General features: G+C 40.6%; 1 protein-coding gene across 5 annotated transcripts in view; it reads left to right on the top strand.

The window, feature by feature from the left end:
- Positions 1-16,466, top strand: part of Fbxo16 (F-box protein 16) — a 47,583-nt gene that overhangs the window by 14,598 nt on the left and 16,519 nt on the right. For all 5 annotated transcript variants that reach the window (XR_004517892.1, XR_004517893.1, XM_033765515.1 and 2 more), the window contains exons 4-5: positions 7,485-7,691; positions 11,873-12,037. Coding sequence is in view for 3 of the 5 variants with exons in the window: in XM_033765515.1 (XP_033621406.1) it covers positions 7,485-7,691; positions 11,873-12,037 (372 nt within the window). In the remaining 2 variants the exon portion in view is untranslated. The remainder of the gene's footprint in view (positions 1-7,484; positions 7,692-11,872; positions 12,038-16,466) is intronic.

Genomic DNA, 16,466 nt, shown 5'->3' with positions numbered 1-16,466 from the left:
ATATATAAATATACCAAGGGTCTGTAAAACAAAACAAAATTTCACATGGATTTCTTCAACTTAACATATATTATCTTCAAATACGTATATCTTAAAGTATTCCTTCTTTTGTATTTGTGGGGTTTTTGTTTGTTTGTTTGTTTGTTTTTCTTATCGAGACAGGGCCTTGCTGGGGAGTTCAAGCTGGTCTTGAACTCACTATGTAGCCTCAAATTTATTGTGATTCTCCTGCTTCAGCCTCTTGAGTACTGGGATTACAGATGTATGCCACCCCACCCAGCATTACTTTCTCCTGAAAGCTTACAATCACAGCTGCATTCCACGAGAGAGTATCTTTGCCCTGGACTATAATGGAACAGAAACGCTCTTTCCTGTCAGTTGCAGAAACTCGCTTAGGTAAAGACTGACCTAAAGATTAGTTTGAGTGTTCTGGTTTGCTTTAGTTGTTCACCACATCTTTCCTCTGTTGTTCTGCAAGCTCCAGTCTAAGGATATTTATTTTATTAACCAGTAAGTTTTTAAAATCTCACACAGAATATCACTCGAAGGATGTATCTGGAACAGTATGGAAATGATTTTTTTCATTTATGGCAGTTAAGGCAGAGTGTCAGCTCAATCGGCTTTGGTGTCCACATGGGGGATGGATGGAGCACACTTCCGGGTGTGTCTGGGTAGTTGTGGAGGTGTGGCTCGGTGTCTGTTAGGTCAGTGTCTGTGTCTGGTCCCTGCCCCTTCCTCTCTGATGCTGTTTGCCTGCTCTGCTTCCTGGCCTCCATGAAACAAGCATCTTTGCTCCGCCAGACCCTTCTGCCATGATGTTCCTACCTGGGAGCCAGACAGCCGTGGATTAAATCCCCTGAAACCTGAGCCACACCAAACATCTCCTCTTTTAAGATGTAAGTGTCAGGTGTTGTTTCTCAGTAATCGTTGAGCTAATGTGTCATTGACACCCCCTCCATGTTTTTGGTACTGGGGATTGGACCAGGGCTTTCCCACTGAGCTACATCCCTAGCTCTTTTTTATTTCAATTTTTAACACGTGGTCTCTCTAAGTCACTGAGTTGCTTATGCTGTGGTTGAATTTCTCATCCTCCTGCATCAGCCTTCCAGAGCCCAAGCCGCCCGTGTATGCCACTACACCCGGCTCCTAATGTTTTTAAAATCATGTGAATGTGTTTTCTGTTCAAGATAACAAAATTTTACCTAAGGTTATACTAAAATCAAGAAATTACAACTCCAAATTTTTACAGTCTAGTTGTTTTTCTCATTGTTTGTTTTAAAATTAGTTTTTATCTGTTTCTAGCAATTTATAAAGTGATTTAATATAATCAGGGCCAATGTTCAGCCCATGTTCATTGGCGTGTCTGGCTAGTTTTTATTGGTGGCATCACCAGTTGTTAAATATTTTTAGATCATTCTGGATAAAATTCAAGGTCTTCAGAATTTTTTTTAAAAGACCCTTTTCATCTATTTACCATAGCTAGTAGAAAATATATTTGCAAAGATCATTGTTATCTATCCTCTAAAAAAAGAATAAACTATAGAGGGCAGGATGGTTTTTATTGTATTTCATTTTATATCCCCTGATACAAGAAAGTTAGCATTTTTACATGAATAAATGATATTTATTTTTGTCTTTTGCCTAACAAATGTATTGCTTAATTGTACTAAATCATATGGAAGTCTAGGTACTCCTGTAAAACCTAATGCAAAAGAAAGGAGAAATCAAGATACTAAGGTTTTAACGGCAGTCTCATTATAAGATCTAATTTTTTGTTTTAAATCTTATTCTGGTATTTAGAAGTAAAGTCATTTTTTTATTGAGTTTATTGGTACATTTAAGGTATACAGTACAGTTACATTCATCATTGGGATCTTGTACCTTTGCATGACAGGTCTTGGTTCTCATTTTTTCCCCTTGTCCCTGCCCTCCTTTCACCCCCTCCTCCCCTCCCCATTTACAAACACTTTATTTCCATTTTTTCATTTTCTCATATGAAGTAAAGTAATTTTTTAAAAGTCTGGATTACCAGGTGTCACAGCACACGCCTATAATCCCAGCACCTGGGTGGTCGAGGCAGGAGAAATGCCAGAACTTTGAGACCAATCTGGGCTACATAGTAAGTTCAAGGGCAACCTGAACTACACAGTGAGATCCTGTCTCCAAAGAACTGAAAAGATAAAAAATTTAAAACTCTGGATGGAGAGGTAAAACATAATAAGAATCCTACTCAATAATGGGCAATCCAAAAGTATTTTTATATTAGGGCGTAGAATTTCATTTTTGTTTATATGTGTCCACACGGTTCTGTCTGATGTTTTGTGTAGCAACAGACAAAATAGTTAAGATAAACCTAAAAAGATCTTCTATTTTCCTGTTCATCCTGCTACTTAATCCCTATTCTCTCCGCCCTTCAATTTCTGTTAGAGAAGGCAATCGCCTCCCAAATATGCATGAAACACCAACAGGGAAAATAAAAGATTTAAAGGAAAGTCTGTCATTTTCTTTCAGCTTCTGCCATATTAACAGAAATAGTAGTAGTAACATTTTAAGTAAAATAACATCATTTTCAACTTGCTAGAAACAGCCATAATCAGAATGCATTCGCTTTCCTATTGCTGGGCCAAAATACCTGACACCTAAAATTTAAAGGCGGAAAGCTTATTCAGCTCACAGTGCCAGGGGGTTCGGTCTTGATTGGCTTCAAGCAGAAACAGCATGGTGGAAAGACATGGCGGAGTAAAGCTGCTCAACCCATGGCAGCCAGGAAGCAGAGAGAGCAAGAGGAGGTTCTGGCGACAAGAATACACCTTTCCAGGTCATTTCCCCAGTGCCTACATTGTTTAATCAGGCCCCACTTCGTAACAGCACTTTTAGCCATTAGCTCATCAATGGGTGAATCTGCTGATGAGTATAGCACACCCATGATTCTCTCATCTTTCAAAAGTCCCGCCTCTGAACTCATGAGATCTTAGGGGGATATTCTTGATCTAAACCACAACACAGAAGCCCGGCGTGGTGGCCCAGGCCTGTAATCCCAGCACTCTGGAGGCTGAGGCAGGAGGATCGCTGTGAGTTCGAGACCAGCCTGGGCTACACAGTGAGTTCCAGGTCAACCTCAACTACATAGTGAGACCCTGTCTCAAAAAACAAAACAACAACAACAACAACAAACCTATAACACACAGTTAAAATTCACAAGAGAAGCAGGCAAAAACATTTTGTGAATTGCATGATAGATATAGGATTTAAAGGGCTGGGGGATGTAGCTTAGTGGTAGAGCAATTGCCTAGCATGGACCAAAGCCCTAGGTTGAATCCCCAGCACCACAAAATAAATAATAAGCAAAAGTACTAAATTGAGCAAATAGATCGTGGCACACCTATCCTACAATGAATGAATAAGAAAACAGTATGGTCTTGAGTTCATCATCTATCAGGACATCTATGGCTGTATTTTATTTCTTAAAGGGCTACAAGGCATTCCATGAGATGTTTATACCCTATTTTATGTAATTGCTTTTGATTTGATGGATCTATATCTATAGATAAATATATATTCAACCCAGCAGTGGGCACAAAGCGGGAGAGGGTGAGCAGAGTGCCAGGGTGACACTGTCCCCTCTCCCGACCGCTGCCAAGCACCTGGGAGACAGAGGGATCATCATGACCCCCACTTCCCCACTCTGCACCAGTCGAGACTGAGCTGAGTGACATTGTGTGTGTGTGTGTGTGTGTGTGTGTGTATGTTTGTACGAATACATAGGCATGAAAATTAAACTTTGAAAGGTGATTATCTCTGGGAAATGAAGTAAGAGTCAGTGGAGATTGGCCTGATTGGGATTTTTAGGTTTGATTTTCCCAAATCTGATTGAAACTTTAAAAACAAGGATATACTCATACTTTAATGGTGAAATCGAACCTTTCATGATAAGACTCAGAAACTGAGCCAAACCAAGAAGTGTAACCCATAAACAAAAAATATGAATCTTCCCTCTTTACCCCCACTCCCACGCACACCCTGTTCTTGCTACCCTGAGTGGGACGAGTGGAACCTGACAGCTCCTTTCTTCATATCCTGGAACTGCGGCAAGAATCCTGCAACAGCGACTCTAAAAATAGCATCTTCACAGTTCCAGTGAGTCAGGCGAGCTCTGTGAAACAGCATCCTTTGGGAGGGACCTGGGAAAGGAGGTACCACACCCCGTACTAGAATAGAATAACAAGATCCTAACTGCTTCTCAGCCTCACACATTGTATCCCTCGATTTTATGTGATTATATATATTAACTTCAGACATGATATCAGAAATATGGGAGATTATCAAATTCCTGTAGCGTTAACTCTGTCATGGATCATCTACCTTTTGGATTATTCCTAGTGCCTCCTAAATCCCAAAGGGATTTCCCCTACTCTTAAGCATTCTTCTGAGTCATCTATCCACCTTGAATTGGTAGGAGTTCAAGGAATGCAAATTTATTTTCTATTAGCTTAAGAAAGCACAATTACAAGGGTAAATCTCTTAAGGCAAGAATGCCTATCAAAGCCAAATATAAATTACCTTTGGCCATTGTAATCAGGGAAATAAATGAGGAGCCAGTGTAACTTTCTTTTTAATCTCTGGGGAAAAGCATTTAATGTTTTCTTTTATAGAGTTCTTCAGTACACATTTAATAATCCTAATGTTCTTTTTATGTTCATTTTCCATCACTCATTCTGGAGTCTGAGTTCCTTCTCTTAGAGGGCACCTAGGAGAGTAGACGAGCTAATCTCAGTCATTCTAATATGATAATTTGATGCATTTTACTTTAATTTTGACACACTGTCTTCTTTTACCTTGATTTAATTCACAGACATGTTTTTTTGTTTGTTTGTTTGTTTGTTTGTTTTCGGTACCCAGGGTTGAACTCAGGACCTTGTGCTTGCAAGGCAAGTGCAGGCTCCACTGAACTAAATCCCCAACCCCTATACGTGTTTTTAACGTCTTTATGCCATTGTATAATAATGGCTGTTATTTCCACAATGAGTCATTGTAGACTCACTAAGAAAAATATTTACTACACACACACATATATATATATTTTATGCATAGTATTTGATTCTCAAAATAGCTCTACAATGCAGATATAATTATTCTTAATGTATAAATGAGGAAATTTGGGCTGAAATACTTCTAGTGAGTTTTAGAAATAATGGACAATTGAGAATGAGACATCCAGTATTCACTCCTGTTAGTAAACCCGAAATGCAGAAACTGTAAAATGTTACTGAGGGCCCTGAACTGCAGTTGAGGAAAATAGGTTCAGATAGCTCTGAATCAGGGTTGTGACAAAGGTAGGGAGCTTCTACAGGCCAAAATCTCTTTAGCCATTACAAGGCGATTAAAATCGTGTAAAGAGGAATTCCTTTGGAAGGTGCACAGAACGGGAGGGCTGGAGGGCACATCCCGAGGTGACATCCGCAGCCCGCGTCTTATGCCCTAATAAGAGCAAATTCACACGCATGCACGTAGGTGCACTCACAGAAGTTGTGCAAGGATTACTTGACAGAGGCTCTATGATGATAGAAGATAAAGAATGAATAAACCAAGTGGAAATGCCCGTAAAACAAGGCTTGACAACCTCTGGACAAGCAACTGGAGTCTTTGAACACTGAGTCCAGCAGTCAAAGCGTGGAGGTGACTGCAGTTCTCATCCCAGGAAGTAGCTTCAGACCTGTGTACGTCCTGTCCCGTCAAGGTCCCTGGTGCCATTTTGAGAAGTTCTTCAACGTTGGCCATTTTCTTTTTCTCTCTTTCCTTCCTTTCTTTCTTTTTTTTTTTTTTTTTTTTTTTTTTTTGGTTGGGGGAGGTGCTGGGCCTCACTCATTCTGAGCATCAGTATTGCTTTTCGTCATGATTTTTCCATTTATTTTTACAGTCTCAAGCTCCCCTCACTCATCCCCAAGCGCACCGTACTGCCATACTGTATCCTGTCATGTTGCTATTTTACAGTTTGTTTAGCTGATGCCCTTCTTTAGGCATTTTGAGTCATCTCTAGTTTCTTACAGCAATCCTAATAATCTCACGAAAAAAAAGTCTTTGTAGGGGCAGGAGATTTGGCTCAGTGGTTCTGTCACCTGCCCTCTAGTGCAAGGGCCCAAGTTCGATCCCTGGTACCAAAAATAGAAAAAAAAAAAAAAAAAAAGTCTTTGTAACCATTACTCTGTGGTTTCCATATAGCTCAGTCCCTACAGAGTCACACAGAACTACCCAAAAGTAATTTTAAAAAAACAACAAATTCCAATATTCATTTTGCTTCTCAAAGGAAAATCACAGGAGTCCAGTTCAGAACTCATAACGATACTGCTCAGATCTCTGTCCTTCCCCAGTACTCTTTCACTACCTCCTGGAGAAGCAATCATGGCTGCGAAGAACCCCGTAATTCTCATCAGGGCTCAGCCTCAGAGCCCAGATTCCATCTCCTCTAACTTCCCCTTTCATCTTCTTGAGCTTGGTCCTACCCTCTGGCCCCTCCTTGGTGTCTCTCTACTTACTCCTCTGAGAGTCCATCCCTTAAGAACGGGGGAAGAAACCACCCCTGTGGAAGTTGTAGGTATGAGTTGCGCAGAAATCTGGGCTCACACACATGAATCAGTTTTATTCCTGTGGTATTTGAAGGGGAAGAGTTTGTTTTTTCACTTTATTCAGGTTTTTTTTTTCTCATCCTTGTATTATAGTCTCCAATGTGTTATTGAATAGATTGATAATACTGAGTAGATTTAATCAAGAAATATCGCTACTAATTACAAAAATATGTTGTGCAACTTTACTGAAGCTGACTTGTCAAGAGGCTTGAACTGAGCAGGGCAGGGTAGTGCATGCCTGTAGTCCCCGCGCTCAGGAGGCTGAGATAGGAAGATCATTGAGAGTTCAAGTCCAGCCTGAAGTACATAGCAAGATACTATCTCAAAGGGTTGCGGATTTAGCTCAGTGGTCCCACCGCCTGCCTTGCAAGCACAAGGACCGAACTTTGATCCCCAGTATCAAAAAATAAAAAAAAAAATAGATACTACTCCCAACTTATTATTTTATGTAACTCAAGTTCTGAAGCCAGAAGCACTTCAGGGTTCATACTTAAGTCATGTACACATTTATACATATAAATGTGAGAAAGGGCAGGCAGGTAGCAAAACACAAAATTTCCTGAATAGGAGCAGAAAAGTATGCTGTGCATTAGAAATAAATGACTAGGCCACACAAGGTAGCACATTCCTGTGATCCCAGCACTCAGGTGGCCGAGGCAGGAAGATCACAGAGAGATTGAGGCCAACCCGGGTTACATAGTAAATTCAAGGCCAGCCCGAACTACATAGCAAGACCCTGTCTCAAAAACAAGAAAGAATGAAGGAATGGACTAAACTGTGCTATTCGCGTGTCTTCCCCATAATGAGTCTCTGCTGTCAGACCAAACCTCCAGCTCTTTGTGTCTTGCTTTGTCTTTCCAGTTTGACAAATGGACAGACTCCCAAAGGAGGAGAATCCTCACCAGCCTGTTGGAGCGTTGCTCACTGTCCCAGCAGAAATTCTGCTGTCGAAAGCTTCAGGAGAAAATCCCAGCAGAAGCCCTGGATTTTACTACCAAGCTCCCCAGGGTGTTATCTGTGTACATCTTTTCCTTCCTGGATCCCCGAAGCCTTTGTCGCTGTGCACAGGTAAGGACGGAGGCTTAGGAAACTCTGAAACTCCAGTAACTTGAGGATGAAACTCCACATGCACATGTGTAAAACTGGCCGGTAGATGTGGAGTCCGGGGAGGCTGAATGATTCTCTGTCTCCATTGTATCTCACTGGATTTAGTGCTCACAGGGAGGAAAAGCATAAGACACCAAAGGTGTCCACGGAAGAAGAGTATTAGTGGGGAGATGCAGACGCCTGTTAGCGATGGTTCTCAGCAGGATGTTCTCATTGCACAGCACACAGCTGCAGTGTGACCCTAAACTGCAGACTGCAGGCTGCCCATGAATAGAAAAAGCTCTAAATAAGGAGCCCATCAGCATGAATAAGAGAGAAGAGACCCAGGTGAGCAGACCAAGGCCCTGGCTATTTTTTTCTTTAAAATAATTATGTAGTACATTAAAGCAAAGTTAAATTATTTAAGCTATAAAACTGATAGTCATTCTTGATGATCTTTCTTTCTTTCTCTTATTTTCAGTATTAGGGATTGATCTCAGGGCCTTCAAACTGAGCTACTTCCCCCACATGCTTTTTTTTTTCCTTTTGATTTTTGAGATAAGATCTTGCTACACTACACTGGCTGGTCTTGAACTGTCTGTCAGTCCTCCTGCCTCACCCTCCCAGAGTCCTGGGATTACAGATGTGCACCACCTCACCTAGCTGACTTCTCATAGAATTTAGTCAAACCAGAAATTACCTGCCGCTATACAGTCACATAAGATTAAGAAAATAAATACAGTCAGAAACAAACAGTGTTGGGACTCTTGGGCAGGTGCCTATAAAAAAAAATGCCAATAGAAAAGAAGACTTATATCACACCAAAGGAAACCAAGCACTCAGGAAAAACAAAACACAACAAAACAAAACAAAACAAAAAAAAAAACACAAGGCAAGAGGCCTTTATGAATATTCTACAATACCCAGAAGCCTTAAAAGAAAATGTGCAATTTCCAGCCTTGCTGTATTCATTTTCAGTATCGTGAGCAGCATGAAAGCAGCAAGAGTTTAAATTGTGACTATAAAAATAAAAATATTCTGCATGGAAAAGAATGCCATAAATAAATCCAACCAGTAGCAGGGAAAAAATATATTGCTAACAAAGGGCTATTTCCTTATTTTAAAAAATAATTCCTGTAAAATAGAAATATATTAAGAAGACAGAGGACCAGGGATTTAGCTCAGTGGTTCCGCCACCTGCCTTGCAAGCAGAAGGTTCCGAGTTCGATCCTTGGTACCAAAAATAAAAAAAAAAAAAAAAAAAAAAAAAAAAAAAAAAAAAAGAAGAGAGAAAATATTTAACCCATCAAAAAATGAGCAAAGAAAATGAACAACTATTTCACACCAGAGAAAGCGAAAGAGAGAGAGAGAGAGAGAAATGTGGATGTTTCTACCATATGCAGGCTGAGCCATTTCTCATCACTCAGGTTGGTTTTCTGTTAATGATAATATTCTGCATTGGCAAGAGCTTGGGGAAAACAAGGGCCTTCATGCACTGCTAGTAGACAAACTGGTACAACCACCACAGAGAGCAGCTGGGTAGCAACTTGGTAGTGTTAAATTTTTCAGTAAGAATTCCTTTCAGCACCGCCATGGCACTGTTCGGTGAGTATGTTGGTCAGATGGGTATACGTCAAGCTGTGTTAAAATTATTGCCATATAAGGATATTGCAGCATTGTTTGTTATAGCAGAAGGCAGGAAACAATGGAGAAGTCCAGCAGGTGGGGACAGGGTAAATAAGTTGTGACGATCACCAAGGTATGGTATAAAATAAAAAGGCAAAGCTGTAGAACAGGAAGGTTCTGGCATTTGGGGAAGAAACAGAATAGATGTGCATTCGTTCATTTGTGCCTAGAATAGTTCTGGACTGACCTGTAAGCAGCAGGCAACAGTTGTACCCAGAGCTAGAAATGAGTGGCTGGGGACAGGAATAGGAGAGACTGATATTTCACCATGTGCCCCTTTGTTTCTTTGAATTTTATATTACTGTACACATATTACCTATTCTAAAATGAAATTAAAATATAAAGGAGCATAGTAATCTAAGTGTTCAACATTAGGGGAGTCATACAGCTCTGTGATGAATTGTTATGCAGCCGTTAGAAATGCTGTGGAATGGGGCCAAGGATTTAGCTCAGTGGTGCCGCCACCTGCCTTACAAGTACAAGGTCCTGAGTTCAATCCCCAGTACCAAAAACTAACTAACTAACTAACTAAATAAATGCCATGGAAGAACAGAGATCTTGTGACAGTTAAATGAAGAAAGCAAGGTTAAAAAGAAAAAGAAAACAAGGTTTCCGCATACAGATAGTTTCCCAGTTTTGTCTCATACATGCCTTAAAAGGGAAAGCTGAAAATAGAAGAACTCTACTGTTTTGTCAGTAATGGTCATCTCTGACTGATGAGGTTATAGGTGTTGCTTTTCTTTTGTATCTTTATTAAATTTATTGGGACATTTTAGGTATACGATACAGTTATGTTCATCCTTGGGATCTTGTACCTATACATGACTTACCAGGTTCTTATTTTTCCCCATTCCCCAGCCCTCCCCTCAGACCGCTCCACTTCCTTGTTTACAAAGACGTTGTTTCTATATTTTTCCTTTTCACACTTTTTTTCTTTTCCCTTGTCCCTTTTTCCCCTTCTCCTACCCCTCCCACTTCCTCTACTCTTTTAGACTTTTCTTCCTATTACACAATATCAATTATACATTTTAATCTTTATTTATACTTTTACTTTTTCACACCAGAGAAACTATTCCATATTTACGTATGTGTAACTTATTAATTTCACTTAAGAGTGTGGCCTCAATGTGCATCCACTTTTCTGTAAATCTCCCTAGTTTCTCATTCTTTATGGCTGAGTAGTACTCCATTTTATTTTTAAAAGTTGCTTTTCTTAAAACTTCTCAGGATTTCCCAGGTTTTCCACCATGGGATTGTGGTCACTGGAGAGAAATGCTATTTGAACAGCAGATTCCATCCTCTGTGTCAATCTCCCTTCCAGCTGTTGCACTTTTTATTTCTTCTAATGATGTGCTAGTCTTTTTTTAATATTCCATCTTCAGCACATAAAACAGTACTAACATAGTTGGAACTCAATAAATGAATGGAAGGAGAGAGAAAGAGAAGGATAGAAAAATGGATGGATGCAGCTGGCCGTGGTGGTACACACATGTAATCCCACCGCTGTGAGGCTGAGGCAGGAGGATCAAAAGTTTGAGCGCAGCCTGGGTGACTTATCTACATAGTGACACCCTGTCTCAAAATAAAGAGGTAAGGGATATAGCTCGGTGCAAAGGCCTTGGGCTCAATTCCCAGTAACACACACACACACACACACACACACACACACACACACACATGTGCACATGCACGTGCATCTATGGATAACAAGGGCCATTAGGGAACATAGTCCAGTTTATGAGGGGCATTTTGAGGGGTATTAATGATTTAATTAATCTTGGAAAGAGACTAGTCTTCAAGGGTGAAATTTGGGTTTGAGAGTTAGATGCCATTTTTGCAACTCTTACAACTTAGCTACCGAATCACTAGTCACAACTTTATATATGAATCTAACTTAGTTCCTAGCAAGGTTCCTATTGCAACCCGAGACAATTATTGTAAATACTGCTACACCCACTGGGGCCATCTTCCCCCTCTCCCTGGAGGTAGGGGATCAGCCGTAATGCTAAGGGTATGGAATCCCAAAGGCATTATAATGCACACTGAACAGGACTGGTAGTTGTGTTCCATTTATAAAATTGTGTTTAGAGAAACAGAAGAAGGAAAGGGAAAGGAAGCAGACCACAAAAGGAACAGCAACGTGCAGACCTGAGTTTAAGAAACCTTCATGTAACTTTCATATGACTTTCAGGATGAGCCTAAGAGCCCTCATTTGCCATAGGAGAGCAATAACCATGCTCATATCCTAGATTGCAAGGAGGGTGGTTAATATGTAGCCAGTAATATTAGCAGACTGCGGCCAAGTCTGAGTTAGCATTTAAAGTAACCCCGCTCGGGGGAGGAGGTAACTCAGCTTTGATTTGGAGGAAAATGACAGAAGAAAGTGGGTCAGGTCCAGACTGACAGCGCAGAGCCTAGAGGAAGTGGGCCTTGCCCTGCGTGGGTGTTTGTGTTTCTGATTGTCGTTGTTTTTCCAGGTGAGCTGGCACTGGAAGAACTTAGCAGAACTGGACCAGCTGTGGATGCTGAAATGCTTACGGTTCAACTGGTGCATCAGTGTCTCCCCGAGTCCCTTCGAGCAGGGGATATGGAAGGAGCACTACATCCAGATGGTGAAGAAGCTTCATGTCACCAAGCCCAAGGTACAAGAGACCGAGAGCAGCAAACTTGCAAACATCAGCCGTAACGCATTTGAGAGCTGAGAGCAGACGATGAAACCTGAAGCTGAGGAGGGGAGGCGACTCCAAGGGCGTCTCCTTCTGTGATTTCCAAAGGCCCCTTTTCGGAGACACCAAAACCCTTTTTAGGGTGCCCACATTAGTTGAGGGCCCTCACCTGCCACCCTAGCCCACAGCTGTGTCCAAGAGGGCAGCGCTATGGTGACCTCCCCCTGTCCTGGTCCCTGATATCTACACCTCTAGCTTAGATACGGTTCTGACCCAGGAACTCTGGATAATGTGCAGTATTTGTTACCTATAACCATCATATTTTGCTTTACTGATTCAATTTTCCGAGATCCTGCAAGGTGGAGGTTTGTCTGTCTTGACAGGGTCTCCTTGACCTTGAACTCACTCTGTAGCCCAGGCTGGCCTTGAACTCATGGCAGTTCTTCTGCCTCAGCCTCCCCCATGCTGGGATTGCAGGTGTGCGCCACTACACCCAGCTTGGATTTTGCTTTTCACTTTTATTGATTTATCTCTTGCGACACTGAGGATGGAACCCAGGGTCTCACACTTGCTAGGCAAGTGCTTTACCACTGAGCCGTCATCCCAGAATTTATTTATTTATTTATCTATCTATTTATTGATGGTACTGGATTGAACTCAGAGCCTTTGCACTGAGCTGCATCCTCAGCCCTTTTTTATTTTGAGACAGGACCCGCTAAATTGCTAAGTTGCCCAAGCTGGGTTCAAACTTAGGATCCTGCCTCACCTTGAAGGGTACAGGGATTACAGGTATACGCCTCTACTCCCAGCTTAAATTTTATTTTTGTATCATTTATAAGGGGAGGTTTTCCAATACAGTTGTTAACTAAAGGAAGGGAATAAAAAAGAGTGTAATTAAAGATCTTTTTTTAGGCTAGACACTAAGAAATGTATGACATGTATGTAAAATCAGAAAAAGTAAATAATGCAAGAATGATTTTTTCTAGTGGCTTGCAGTGCATTATAAGCAGTGTTTATTTTCACATTTACAGTCACAGCTAACTAGATAATTTATTGGAAGATTTTGTTTATGGTGTTATCTATGAACACGTACTGTTATGCACCATTTTGTGAAAAAGACGAGCTCCTGAAAAATTACATGTAAATTAATTTTTCAAGTAATTTTAAATCATAAGGGTATCATAGTCTGTTAAAAAAACTGCAGGGAATCCTTTTAAAATTGAAGAATCTTTTTGCAATATGAATAGTCAACTCCTAACTTGCTTATTTAGTTTTGGGTTTTATTGTACTTTCTTAAAGTAGACTCTATCTACATTTAATGTCGTGGTAAAATATGCATAATTAGTATTGTTACAATTGCAACAATAAAACTAGTCTTTCTGATGTCAGTAGCTGGTGTACCCCATGAGGCTTCCTTTAGAAAAAGAGGTAACTTTAATTATTTATATAAAAATTGGGTTTTGAAGTGGGATCTTGCTGTGTTGTCCAGGCTGACCTCGAATTCACAGTGATCATGCCTCAGCCTCCCGAGAAGCTGGGATTACAGATGTTACACTACCACCTGCTAACAAAGCTAAGTTTAGATGCAGAACTTTACAAGTCCTTTTCAAAATTACCTTAGCTAGAATGCTTTTCCTTTATTAGGCTTTTCTAGAATCTCATTCTCAGGCCACAGGGAGTGGCTTTCAGCAGCTGAAGCTCAGGCTATCCTGGACTGCGGAGAGCAATGTGATTAACTGCTAGACTGCGAGGGGACTTTGAGTAGAACATATAAAACCAACCTCATGCTTTTTATTCAGAAAGAATGCTTTCCACAGAACACTTACGTGTAACTATGCCTAAAAATAATGGGTGTTCGGATGCAAGAAAATTGCTACCTCTTTATGTGGTATGACATTTCTGCAGTGAATACATTGCTATATGAAACTTAAGGGTTATTTTTGGCTGTTGTTGTTAAAGAAATGGAACTAAATTAGAAAGGCAAAGATTAAGAAAATCAAATAGTAGCTGGGCATGGTAGTACACACTTGTAATCCGAGCACTCAGGAGGCTAAGGAAGGAGGATTTCAAGACCAGGACAACATAGTGAGGTCTGTTACAAATACCTTCATGTTACTAAATTCAACAACCTAGACAAATGGACAAAATCCTTGAAAAACACAAATTAGCATAACTAACTCAATAGTCAATAGAAAACATGAATAAATCTGTATTACTTAATTATTATTATATTTTTGGTACTGGGGATGGAACTCGGGTCCATGTGCTTGCAAGGGCGGTGGCGGAACCCACTGAGCTAAAGCCCTGGCCCAATCTGTATTAATTTAAAATTGAATATACAATTTTAAAACCTCCACCCACATCCAGACTAGATAGCTTCACTGGTGAATTCTCTCATCATATTTACACACGAAATAATACCAATTCTACATAAACTCTTTGAAAACAGGGGAAGAAGGAATATTTCCCAACTCATTACTCTTATACCAAAATCAGACAGAGACTTTACAAGAAAAAAAAACCACAGATCAATATTCCTCTGGAACACAGAGACAGTTTGAGCCAAGCAGGGATACCCTTCAAGGTATTAACAAATTCAGTCCAAGAATACCTGAACCAAGTGGGATGTACCCATGAAAAAATCACATCGGCCTCCTAGTAAAAAAAATCAATCAGAAAAAGAGAAAAATGTATGATCATTTTATATTGAGAGGGCCTTAATTTACTATCATTTTTTATTGGTCCGTGTGTGTAGTCAATGATGACAGCCCCTGTGGGGAGTTGGTGTGTGTACACAACACACCTCAAGTCTTTTTGTGCCCCCTCCTCTCTGCTGCCAACCCTCTGCTTCCATCTCTGAGTTCCTGTCCTATTTGCAAAAGACGAGTCATTTAGCTGGGTGTGGTAGTGCTCACCCGTAATCCAAGAACTGGGCAGTCTGAGTCAGGAGACCACTGTAAGTTCGAGGCCAGCCTGGGTTATGAAGTGAGTTCAAGGCCCCCTAGTAGTCATTTGTGGGAAATTGGATGCACCTTGAGGCCATAGTGTTAAGAGAAATCAGACGCACAAGCTTATATATCACACGGTTTCTCATATAAGAGCATAAATAAATAATACATGCAAACAAAGTCATTTAATGGAATTTAACATTCATTCCTGATGACAATAAATTCTCAGCAAGATTTCAGGCTGAGGATGTAGCTCTGTGGTAGGGCAAGCACTTGCCTAGATGCTAGAGGCCCTGGGTTAGATGCCCAGCAGCAAAACCAAACAAATAGACTCCAAGTAACATACGCAAAAATTTGGTTTATTTCACATAAAAAATTTTTACAGATTTTGTTACTACCCATTTTGTACTTTGTATTTTGTTCAGATTTTTTTTCAGCCCTGAGGATTGAACTCAAAGGTGCTCCATCACTGAGCTACCTCCCAGCTCTTTATATTTTTTATTTTGAGACAGAGTCTCACTGAATTGCCCAAGCTGCCCTCAGACTTATGATCCTCCTGCCTCAGCCTGCCAAGTAGCTGGGATTACAGGTGTGTACCACCACATTCAGCAAGAATTAATCATTGTTATATATAATTGCTGGCATTTATATCTGAATATTTTCCTCTGTAATACTTTTTATATTACTATATATTATTTATTTTTAGTAATAACGAACTAGACCTCCTCTTGCAAAAATAAGCTTACAGAAATAAGATGAATGGCATTCTAGGTGAGACCTGCCAGAAATACTGACTTATACTAGTATAAAATGTGTTCTTAATCTGCTGTGAGGCTATCATTAATCATTAAGTGAGTAAATATTTATTATACCCTGTTGTGTACAAGGAGCTAAGCGTATAGAGATCCTTTTTTCCCATTCTAGTCTAGTAGCCCAGGACAGACACGAATAAACAAAATGGGAATCATAACCCTGAGTCCTAAGTAGGATTTTGTAATAGAAATGGGTACAGGGCCAGGGATTTAGCTCAGTGGCACCACATCTGCCTCCCAAGCTCAAGGTCGTGAGTTCAATCCCCGGTATGAGAGGGGTCGGGGGAGAGGTACAAAGAGCAGTTGAAGCACTAGACTGAGGAATCACTTTCTTTTCTCATCTTTCCTTTCTTTGCCCTTTCTCTCTGTCTCTCTGTCTCTCTGTCTCTCTGTCTCTCTGTCTCTCTCTCTCTCTCTCTCTCTCTCTCTGATGGGACCCTGGGCCTGCTGTGTGCTAAGCATGGGCGACACCCCAGGTCCCAGCTGGGGAATTTCTGGATTTTCATGCACAATTGAAACAAACCAATTTACCAAGTAAAACTTCCCTAACCTCTTAATGAACAAAAATTAAGCTCTCAAGGCATCCCAGCATACCAGTGACCTTTCTCTAAGGCTACACCCACGTACAAACCTTATGAATTTTAC

Source organism: Fukomys damarensis, unplaced genomic scaffold (assembly GCF_012274545.1).
Source record: "Fukomys damarensis isolate Sample0158 unplaced genomic scaffold, DMR_v1.0_HiC HiC_scaffold_18, whole genome shotgun sequence".
Taxonomy (NCBI): Eukaryota; Metazoa; Chordata; class Mammalia; order Rodentia; family Bathyergidae; genus Fukomys; species Fukomys damarensis.
This window is presented reverse-complemented; position numbering and strand designations above follow the sequence as displayed.